Source organism: Panulirus ornatus, chromosome 23 (genome assembly GCF_036320965.1).
Source record: "Panulirus ornatus isolate Po-2019 chromosome 23, ASM3632096v1, whole genome shotgun sequence".
Taxonomy (NCBI): Eukaryota; Metazoa; Arthropoda; class Malacostraca; order Decapoda; family Palinuridae; genus Panulirus; species Panulirus ornatus.
The window spans coordinates 6,248,448-6,260,903 of NC_092246.1; the positions used below are offsets into that span (position 1 = coordinate 6,248,448).

The window sequence follows — 12,456 nt, forward strand, 5'->3', positions numbered from 1 at the left end:
AGCTCCCCGCTCCCACCCCCTTTAGACGCCTTCAACGACACATGGGGAATATGTACATAGAATTCTTTCTCCCCTACCTCAGGGACATATAGATGACAAATGAGGCCATTTCTTCATCTCTTCCTGGCACTAAGTCACTAAAGCAAGACATGGAGAACTTGTTTAAAAAAATGGAAATTGTAGTGCAAAAAGGACTATCTAACCCCTTACATTGTGGCTACTATCAAAACTCTTGTGGAGTTGGTGGCTATACGTAGACCATTTCTGTTGACTTAAATTAAAAGAAATGGTGACCATCACCAGTGAATCTGGGCCTGGACTGGTAGACATAATTTAATAAAGATGACCCATCTCCAGTTACAAAAATGTATAACTCATAGGATCTTGAATGAGTAGAATGTTAAAGTATACCTACATAATTAGTTCACTGATCATTTAGTTTCCATCCTAATGAAACAACTGTGTTTAATGAGAATAAGGAGTCCTCCTAAGCTTCCCAAAATATGATTGGGCTAAAATACTGAGAGGCATATCATGCTAAAAAAAAGCTTTCACAGCAACCTACTTTCTCTAAAAAAATACCTTCCGTGAAAATTAAGTACAGGAAAACATGCTAATGTACATCAAAAAGAATGTTTTAGAATTGAAAGTCAATCTCTGCTTGCAAATTGGGGCTTTGATAAAAATTATCATGAGAAATAACACATCAGTGATCCTTATCCTCAGTAAAATTACAATAAGAAGTATGTCAAACTATTCCAGAGTTGCACTGTGTACTTAAAAAGGTGATATAGCAAGAATCAAAATATAATGAACTGGGATGAATGAATCTAAATATAATAAATTGGAAAGAATGAATCAAAATATAATGAATTGGGAAGAGCGAGTCTAGATTATCGGTTATTAGAGGAAATGCCTGGAAGTAACTTCACTTGGCAATATAGTGACCACAATATAGTAAGAGTAAAGCCAACTGGCTTAGTAACCAATACAAAATGGTAATCTGCACTCTGAAAGTTTAAGTCATCACTGATATGACCTACATCACTGTGTTGTATAACACATGGAAAATGGAATATTCATCACTTACAAACATTTAGCTTTACTTGAAAACATCTTCAAATGTCCATGTCCTAATTAAAATTGAAATGAAATTTACTAAAAATCATTCATTTATCCTAACATTCTACAAATGACACTTGATAAAAAACTGGGAATACTGTGCTTTGAGAGCTAAATATGAAAGCCAAATGAGCAGACACAGCTATGCATAAGGCACTGCTGCAGCCTTAACTGGATGACTCTACAGAGAGAACTAATCTCAGATGCACCTGACCTTCATAGGAAAATCATGTAACTTAGCAAAAAGAGGTATCACTGCATTTCATCTGCATGTGGTCACACCGCATGTGAAAAGTCACCTTCAGAAACATTGAATCATCATCAATGGATGAACAGGAGTACAATTTTGTCTAAAAACTCACTGAAAGAAGTCCATCTTTTCCTAATTGCTGATTGTAGAACAGTCTTGAAGCTAAAAGAATCACATACAACGGGTCCTGGGTTTGTGCAATTTTTCTTTCTTTTCATATTTGATTGCCATTTCCCATGTTAGCAAGGTAGCACCAGGAACAGCCAATGAAAGGCTGCATCCACTCACACCCATTCTCAAGCTGTCATATGTACAGCACCATAATCACAGCTCCCAATCCACAACCAAGCCCAACAGAACTTTCTATGGTTTACCCAAGATGCTTCATGTGCCCTTGTTCAGTCCACTGACAGCATAAAGACCCCACTAAACTACATTGTTCCAAAATTCACTCTATCCCATGCATGCCTTTAATCCTCCTGCATGCTCAGGCCCAATAGCTCAAAATCTTTATCACTCCATCCTTCTACCTCCAATCTGGTCTCTCCATTCTCCTTATTCCCTCCAATTCTGACATGTATATCCCCTTTGTCAACTTTCTTTACTCATTCTCAATATGTCTAAACCGTTTCAGCACACCCTCTTCAGCTCTCTCAACCACACCCTTTTTATTGCCCTTTCATTAACTATTCAATCAAACCACTTCATGCCATACATCGACCTCAGACATTTCATTTCTAACACATTTACTCTCCTCTGCACAGCCTTAACTATAACCCATACCTCACATCCATATATGGATGTGAGTTTCTGCAGTTTCTCACTTGAATCTGCCACCAGTGCTGTATCATCAGCAAACAACAAATTATTCACTTCCTAGGCCCTTTCATCTCCTATTGCATACTCTTGCCTCTTTCCAAGACTCTTGCATTTACTACCCCTCACCTTCCCATCCATAAATAATCAAATAACCATGGTGACATCACACACCCCTGCCACAAACCAACCTTCACTTGGAACCATTTATTCTCCTGTCTTCCTACTTTCTACTCACACTCTTGATTAAAACTTATTGCTTTTAGCAGCTTTCCTTCCACACCATATATTCTTAAGACCTTCCATAAAGCATCTCTATCAACCCTATTATATGCTTTCTCCAGATCCATAATTGCCACATACAGATCCATCCATTTTCCTAAGTATCTGTCACACACATTCATCAGGGCAAACACCTGATCCACACATCCACTACCACTTCTGAAACCACACTACTTGATGAAAAATTTTCAGTTTCACTAACATAGTATGGTTTTAGTATGTGAGATCAAAGACAAAGCTGGTTGATTTCAACAAAGATTTCCTGTGGTGTTTAAGTAGTTTTACCACTGAGAAGCTTGCAGATCAATTGATCATTCACATTCATAAACACAGAACACTGTCAATTCCACTAGAAGACTGTCTCATTTACAGCTCTGTCACTAATACAGCCCAAATATGTGCATGAATGATGCCTTGTGAAGATAACACCTATTTCTTATAGTAAATGGAACTGATAACTGAACTGAAATCTCCTATATTTACTGATCTTACCTTTCAAAACAGGACATAACAGCTATGGGTTATGTACTGCATGAAAGGCATACAGATCAATAGTTTCATGCCTATCTTTACAAAGCCCAAAACAATTTGCATATAGGAATTTCAGAACATTCATGGGCCATGTACTGCATGAAAGGCATACAGGTCATGCCTATCTTTACAAGGCCCAAAACAATTTGCATATAGGAATTTCAGAACATTTCTTCTTCAGGCATGATGATACAGCAAAACTTGTGGCTGTTAATTGCCATCTGCAGATAATGGTGAAACAGTGCTGCTTAACCTAAGTGTCTCCTCCACATTGTAAATGGCAACTATGGGGGATGAAGTAGGGGCATGTAATCCATCAATTCTCTAATCGCTTTTATAAATTATGGATAGAAGGAAGCAAATAAGAGTATTTCCTCAAAAGGTTCAAATGTCTGTTTAAGATGCTAATTTGCTAGAGCAAACAATGGCAAGCAAATAATAAAATTTAACATCTGAGATGTCATTATCTAAGTAACTTAAAATTCACATCAACCATGTCGTTCCAATATGACCAAAATGACAATTAGATGAATGTCCTAAATTGCTCCTAAAAGAAAAAAAGGCACTCCACCTGATCTATATACAACAATTCACTCTCTCTAAGGTTAGCTATATCTAATCAAGGCTAAACAAGCCTAACTTTTCTTATAACTCAGCTGATCAGATAAACAAGCACAAATATTAAAATAACCAGATCACTCAAACAAAGATAAAATAAAAACATGCTTACCCTAACCCTACTAAAAGATCAGACGACCTATTCTTGGATATTTGTGAATCAAATTTGGGTTAATGCTGGAAGTTATCTAGTCTATTATTAATTTTCTTACCTCAATACAATTTCTAGTGTAAATATCAATGTTGGGTACAGGAACTCTGATCCTGGGTGGTGGGGGTTCTGGTGCCAAACTCAAGTCAAAGGGAGCCCAAGATTTGTCTAGGCTCAAAGATGTAACTGGAGGGTAGGAAGATGCTGTTGTTCTGGAAATCAATTTATTCATATCAATTATCATAAAAAAGCTGTGAAGAATTAATTTGGCTTTCACCAAGTTGGGAATCTGATGTGACAATGGTCAGCATCTGCTTGCCACACCCTGCCAGTTGTATTTAGCTCAGAAATCTACCACCTCAACTCAAGTGTTCAGTGTGATTTTTTCCCATTAACAACTAAAACCAGGTAAGCCTATCATTTCAGTCTGCCCTATAGCCACATCTTTAGTATCCAATAAGTGTGCAAAAATGAAATAAATAACATGCTTGCAACTAGGTACTAGTTGCTCACCATGCAGAAATCAACCCTAGCCCCCTCAACTATAGAAAAGTTATGTTAATTAAATCAATTATCCTTGAAAAACTTCTCATTTGTGAAATCATAATGTCTCTTGAATAAGACTACAAGTCACATTTTTTATCTAAATCAAAACCCTGAAACCATGATAATGGAACATATTATACCTATACCATAATGAGGAAGTTCTGTCTGGCCCATCTGCAGACATGCCCAGAAAGTTGCCAGGCATGCAGCGACTTCCCATACACTGCTGCCTATATTTCACCCATTTTCTTGTGAAAAGAGAAACTGCTGGCTGGTAGGTAATACAATGGGAAGTAAAAAATTCTATTTCTATTTCACTCTACCACAGTACAGGTTTTAAATAGATCTTTTTTTTTTTTTTATTATACTTTGTCGCTGTCTCCCGCGTTTGCGAGGTAGCGCAAGGAAACAGACGAAAGAAATGGCCCAACCCACCCCCATACACATGTATATACATACGTCCACACACACAAATATACATACCTGCACAGCTTTCCATGGTTTACCCCAGACGCTTCACATGCCTTGATTCAGTCCACTGACAGCACGTCAACCCCGGTATACCACATCGCTCCAATTCACTCTATTCCTTGCCCTCCTTTCACCCTCCTGCATGTTCAGGCCCCGATCACACAAAATCTTTTTCACTCCATCTTTCCACCTCCAATTTGGTCTCCCTCTTCTCCTCGTTCCCTCCACCTCCGACACATATATCCTCTTGGTCAATCTTTCCTCACTCATCCTCTCCATGTGCCCAAACCACTTCAAAACACCCTCTTCTGCTCTCTCAACCACGCTCTTTTTATTTCCACACATCTCTCTTACCCTTACGTTACTCACTCGATCAAACCACCTCACACCACACATTGTCCTCAAACATCTCATTTCCAGCACATCCATCCTCCTGCGCACAACTCTATCCATAGCCCACGCCTCGCAACCATACAACATTGTTGGAACCACTATTCCTTCAAACATACCCATTTTTGCTTTCCGAGATAATGTTCTCGACTTCCACACACTCTTCAAGGCCCCCAGAATTTTCGCCCCCTCCCCACCCTATGATCCACTTCCGCTTCCATGGTTCCATCCGCTGCCAGATCCACTCCCAGATATCTAAAACACTTCACTTCCTCCAGTTTTTCTCCATTCAAACTCACCTCCCAATTGACTTGACCCTCAACCCTACTGTACCTAATAACCTTGCTCTTATTCACATTTACTCTTAACTTTCTTCTTCCACACACTTTACCAAACTCAGTCACCAGCTTCTGCAGTTTCTCACATGAATCAGCCACCAGCGCTGTATCATCAGCGAACAACAACTGACTCACTTCCCAAGCTCTCTCATCCCCAACAGACTTCATACTTGCCCCTCTTTCCAAAACTCTTGCATTTACCTCCCTAACAACCCCATCCATAAACAAATTAAACAACCATGGAGACATCACACACCCCTGCCGCAAACCTACATTCACTGAGAACCAATCACTTTCCTCTCTTCCTACACGTACACATGCCTTACATCCTCGATAAAAACTTTTCACTGCTTCTAACAACTTTCCTCCCACACCATATATTCTTAATACCTTCCACAGAGCATCTCTATCAACTCTATCATATGCCTTCTCCAGATCCATAAATGCTACAGACAAATCCATTTGCTTTTCTAAGTATTTCTCACATACATTCTTCAAAGCAAACACCTGATCCACACATCCTCTACCACTTCTGAAACCACACTGCTCTTCCCCAATCTGATGCTCTGTACATGCCTTCACCCTCTCAATCAATACCCTTCCATATAATTTACCAGGAATACTCAACAAACTTATACCTCTGTAATTTGAGCACTCACTCTTATCCCCTTTGCCTTTGTACAATGGCACTATGCACGCATTCCGCCAATCCTCAGGCACCTCACCATGAGTCATACATACATTAAATAACCTTACCAACCAGTCAACAATACAGTCACCCCCTTTTTTAATAAATTCCACTGCAATAGATCTAATTTAAAAAAAAAAAAATCACCTGGCTTTTCAATCCAATTAGTTGTGGCAAACATGCTTTTGATTCCATCAGGAAAAAAGGCTTCCAGATGGACATGAAACCATGAATGTACCATCTCCTTCAAAGGCAGATGGATGGCCTCTCAAAGTCATGCAAAGTTCTGAACAAATGAAAATCCAATGAAGCTAGGTCAGGGCTGCTTGGTGATTGATCAAGGACCTCAAACTTCAACAGCTGTAGGGTCTCTATATGATGGTAAAAGGTATAAGGAAGGCTTTGTCACAACAAAAAATACCAACTGACAGCCTTTCTCTTTGTTTTGTCCAAATTGCTGACTTCATATGATTACACAGCATGCCAATACATCCTGCAATGGCTGCCATGGTTCCCTTGTCTTGAGTGAACACTGGCAATCCCAGAAAACTGTTAGCATAACTTTACCAGCTGATGACTGAGTTTTGAACTTCTTTGAAGGAGATGATATTTGCTTTCTGACAAATATGGTGGATCCAAGTCTCATCCCAAGTAGCAATGCGAGTCATGAATTTATGTCCTTCATTATCAAACTGGTCCAAATGTTGTATACAACTGTCCTAACAACTGCACTTGTAATGTTCTATCAGATACTGTGAAACCCATATTGTGCAAGCCCTTTCAGAATTAAAAGCCTCTTATGGAGCATTGCACAAGCAGAACCAGGCAGAATTGAACTTATTCTGTGGAATTTGTAAAACACTAGAACTTAATGACTATTCAGCACTTTTTAGCATAAAAAGACACTAAAAAAACTAAAAACTATTCATACAAAATTATACACTTTGGCTCTCTTTAACACTCTGGCTTTCTTTAAAGAAACTACAAGCAAACCATGTGGTAATTTTGAGTACCAATGTTTTTCTTCATGATATAACTTGGAAGTATCTACTAAAACAAATCAATTCATTTAGTGCAAATATTTTCAAATAAATGAACTGGATTGACATGGCATATTAGTGTGTGTGTGTGTGTGTGTGTGTGTGTGTGTGTGTGTGTGTGTGTGTGTGTGTGTGTGTGTGTGCTGTCAATGGGCTGAAAAAAGGCATGTGAAATGGTAATGGTAAACAATGGAGCAGTCTGTGGGGCTTGGCTGTGGATGGTAGGCTCTAGTTTCAGAGTATTACATGACACCAAAAGAGTGGATGTGGGCACTGGAGGCTGACATTTGTACATTTTTGGTACTACCTTGCTCAGGGGTAAAAGCAATGAGGCATAAAAAAATTCCAGAGGAAGGTTTATCTATGTTAAGATGGAGAAATTACACAAGTAGACAAGGCATTACTTGAGGTGAGCCAGTGTACTGTAAGTACCATTTATCAAATCACTTAATAAAGCATGACAGCAAACTGTAATCCTACCTTGTATGTCCTAATGAAATTCCAGATATGGGTGTGTGTTCATTGTTATAAAAATCTTTTTCTTTGACAAGTGATGATATGGGCAGGAAGAGACCTCGGCTACGTGGACAGGTAAACAGCTGACGCCCATTAGAAGCACCATCACAGCCACCAGGCATGTCCACATCCTTAAATGCAATACACTGAAGTAACAGCATACCTTTTAGTTTACAAAGTTGATTGTAATAGTAATGAGAAAGACAAGGCATAATTCTTATGATTAAATAACCACAAAAATAATTTGAAAACAATATGGTACTTTTACTATGCCATCATTAATATGAGAATGCAAAATACAAAATATTTAAAAAAAAAGTATGCCTAAAAAGTAAAAGCATCAAGCCATAGACATATGCATGCACAACATTATGTGCCTTGAGAATAATACATACAACACATCAGAAAAGAAGCACAAAAATGCACATACATTAAACACAAAACATAAGAAAAGAAACACAAAAATGCACATACATTCAACTAAGTACATAATGTATAAACAGTCTTGTATATCTGCCACCCTGATCATCCAGAAGCACCTCACTTATGTGCTTATCGAAAGAGTGGAAATATTCAGCCCACCTTGAATTTCAGCTCTTTTACGATTAGTTAACTATTTACAACCATAACCTCCTAGTTCTGCAATATCTGTAATACTTGAACTGTGTATTTTCAGTTGAATGGCTGCCTGAACTCATTAACCATCATTAATCTATTTCTATTACATACACACACATACAACTGTAAAGCTCTCACCCCATATGTAGCACAAATAGGTAATTACACATACACATAATGTAGTGGAAAGGATAGGATGCATGTTAGAGGAACCTTCTCCAAATGGGTTGAAGTCACCAGCAGAATGGCCACAGGGCCCTGTCCTGGGATAACTACTCTTTTTAATACACGTAAATGACTTGCCAGATAGGATGGACACCTACTAAATATATTTGCGGATGACAAAATGGTTATGAGGGAAGTGATAAGTGTGAAAGTTCACCTTTACAGACTCCAAATTTGGCCCAATACATGGATGATGAAGGTTCAACCCAAGCAAATATAAGGTAATGAGGATGGGTCACAGAGTAAGAAGATCTCGATATGAATATCATCAAACAGGAAATATACTGTAGGAATCTGCATGTGAGAGAGACTTGGGAGTAAACACTGTCCCTAACCTCTTGCCAGAGACCTACCTTAGGAGCATAATCAAGGAGACAACCTGTCTTCTAACAAAATCAGAACTGAATTCAAGCCCATGGATAAAGAAATATTTAGCAAGCTATTCACATCATACACAAAGACAAAACTAGAATACATATCTTAAGTTTTATCACTGTACCTAAAAAAGTACAAAAAGCTAATAAAGAAGGCCCAAAGGATATCAACAAAAATGGCATCTGAATTTAGTAAGCTGTTTCAAGGAATGGCATGAGGCTTTAAATTTGCCCATCAAGGAAAAGGGAAGAGAGAGAAATGACTTTATCACAGCTTTTTTTTTTTTTTTTTTTTTAGAAAAACTAATGATGTACACTGAAAACACTTCCTGAAGAGATGTGAGGACATAACATCTAATTAAGCAAAAAAAACATTAGAAACAAATTTCAAGAAGTACTTTCACAGTGTAAGAGTGGCGGAAGAATAGGATAAAAAGAATGAAGACATGGGTAATGCAAACAGCCTATAGAAATTTAAAAAGTTGTATAACAGTAAAGAATGGTCAAGAGATGGATCTCCACAAATGAAAAACTCATTCCTGGTAAGTAAAATAGGGAGTAGGTAATTACACCCACACCCACAAAAAGAGAGGGACAAGGGGTGAGGTGACTACATCTTTCAAGATTCAAAAGTCACATGACAAGGTAAATACCAATCAGATCTTCCTAAAAAAAAATATATGCAACCCTTTGGAGGAACACTGAAGAAACTAGACAAATAACAAGTTAAGAAGTATCTAAAAAATTATTCTATTGTAAACAAGAGGATAGCAAAAGCTACAGATTAAGCAAAGAATCAATGAATGGAAAAAGTATTATCATTTTTCTTTAAAGAGTATAAAAAAGTGTAAGAGATCAAGCCCTATTAGTAAAACACTCCCTCCTCAAATAAGAAAAAGGCACTACAAACTTAATTACACACATATACTGCATGAGCAACCAAAGAGAAATAAACAATAACATGTCAGCACAAGACAGAACTGCAAATTCTTGCTTCCATTAGCTACACATTACAGGATTAACAAAATACAAATTCTTACAACACTGATCAAATAAAAGCCTATGCAACATCCCTTCAGCATTAGAGAATGCTTTACAATAACTTACAAATTCCACTCCAACAGTCCAGTGATTTCCCATTTCAGGAACTCTGCCAATCCAGCTGACAACGCCATGATGGGGACCATATTCGCACCACTCTCCTATACCAAGTTCTGCTGACCTGCCAAGCCAAACTACACGCTCCCCCACCAATACTGGGGGACGGTAAGTCCACTCTCTATCCATCTGATGGTCCTAAAGAAGTAATAACAAAATTTGTCAAACACTAGGAACTATAATTCAAATATATCCAACTAACTTTTTTCATTCTTGATCACCATTTCCTGCATTTCCAAGATATAGCCAAGAACAGATGAAGAAAGGTATTGTTCACTTACACCCATTCCCTAGCTGTCATGTGTAATGCACTGAAACCACAGCTCCCTATCCACAACCAGGCCCCATAGACTTTTCTATGGTTTACCCTGGATGCTCCACATGCCTTGGTTCAGTCCACTGACAGCACATCAACCCCAGTATACCAAATTGTTCCAATTCACTCTATCCTGTGCATGCTTTTCATGCATCTGCATGTTCAGGCCCCAGTAGCTCAAAATCTTCACTCCATCCTTCCCTTCACTTCTGACACATACATCTTCTTTGTCAAACGTTTTACAATTCATTCTCTCTATATGTCCAAGCCATTTCAGAACACTCTCTGCTGCTCTCTTAACCACACTCTTTTCATTACCACACATATTGCTTACTCTTTCATTACTTAATCAATCAAACCACCTTGCACAACATATCATGGATTTCTGTGGCACTGCGGTCAGCATTCGTGACTGTGACGCATTCATGGGCTGCCCAGAGTCAAATGTATCAGTTCAAACTCTGGTTGTGACAGTCAGTCCACAGTCAACCCAACTGCTGATCCAACTCTAAGGGTTGGTTGATAAAAATGAGTAACTGGCTCAGGGTTTTCTGTGATCATTTCAAGTATAAAAGTGTTTGAATATCTTGTCTCTCACATTTAAAACAAAAAGTTTTTTGAGCAGGGAAATGTAGACTCCTGAGAGAAATTATTTGACAAGACTGTACTATTAATGATACATCCTTACCAATTGAGACTTTTCACTGGCAGATAGAGTCCAGTAACACCACATTAGAATATGAAAACAGTGATTGATCAAACGAATGTCCTGAAAATATACCTATACACATCTAAAATCCAGATACTTGTACAATATATCATCCCAAACCCAGCTGATGAACGACAGATCTTCTAGGAACTACATATTTTCAAAACCTGCTAGTGTCCAGACTTTGTCTAGATTACAGGAAATGAAACCCCATTCCATATTCTGGACATCTTGTTAGTATGGAGCAATTAATAATGGAAAATTTTCCTCCTACTCTTGGCAAACACCCTTACACCAGACCAGAGTCCAGGTCTGGGAGTTTATAAGTTCTTCCTTAAAACCCAGAATATGTCACACTGCAGTACCAACACTTTTGCACACCAGTCAAGATTTGGGAGGACACTGAGTACAGACTGCAATAACAACTCTGCTGGACTTTCATCCGTGTGCTAGAAACATGAATGGAACAAAAAACAGACATATGGATAAGCTCTCCTCATATAATCTACAATGAACTTAGAAACAATTTCAAGCAAAAATTCAGTAGCTTCATCTCCCATCATAAAAGTTGCCCAATTATCAAAAATTCAAAAAATTTTCTATTCGAGAAAAAGTTCATAATTCCGGTTACCTTCAAACTGTATCACACATCAAGAGAAGTGGGCATGAACAACTGCAAGGCATGTAAAAAGATGTTCTATTTTCTCACCATCCCTTAAATTGTCCATCTCTGGTAAGCACCAACAGGAAAGTCAGGTCAAGCTACTGGTTACAGCTGGAGAATATCATGCATCTCATTCACCAAAAAATCCTCATTAAGAGTGAACAACATACAGTGTCCACAAAAAAAACCTTGTCCTCCTTCCTATACACTTTAGTAGCTTGCCATCCCTCCTTTGGTCTTGATTACTATCTGCAAGTGTCTGAGCATGGAATTGACAAGGTTCCTAAAGTAGTCTAGGTTCATGTTTTGGGTCCATAGGGTCTTGATCTCCTGAATGTGGCAAGGCACTGATGAGGTGTTGCAAGAAGCAGCCACCTGATTGTGCATTTTGAGTGCTTAGTACACCTATAACTCTCATGTGTACTAATTCAGGCTTTGTCCTCTTTGAAAAGAGCCAACTATCTTAAAGCAGAGGTGACAGAAATGCAGCACCTAGAAGCAAAATCCCAAAAGAGATGCAGCACACAGAAAGAGGAGAAAAAGATCATCCTTCATTAAGATAGCCTGAGGCATCAGAGGGTTGCTGGTGCTCATACCATTAGAAACAATAGTCTCAGCAACCATATTTGAAAA

At 38.4% G+C, this 12,456-nt stretch overlaps 1 protein-coding gene across 7 annotated transcripts in view; it reads right to left on the reverse strand.

Moving 5' to 3' along the window:
- The window catches only part of LOC139756742 (uncharacterized), a 62,318-nt gene that overhangs the window by 45,267 nt on the left and 4,595 nt on the right, over positions 1-12,456 (reverse strand). For 3 of the 7 annotated variants that reach the window (XM_071676476.1, XM_071676474.1, XM_071676475.1), the window contains exons 2-4: positions 10,084-10,272; positions 7,724-7,890; positions 3,832-3,982 (exon numbers count right to left, since the gene is read on the reverse strand). In XM_071676476.1, coding sequence (XP_071532577.1) covers positions 3,832-3,982; positions 7,724-7,890; positions 10,084-10,263 — 498 coding nt within the window. In that variant the 5' untranslated portion in view covers positions 10,264-10,272. The remainder of the gene's footprint in view (positions 1-3,831; positions 3,983-7,723; positions 7,891-10,083; positions 10,273-12,456) is intronic. The other 4 variants (XM_071676478.1, XM_071676477.1, XM_071676479.1 and 1 more) reach the window with 2 other exon arrangements.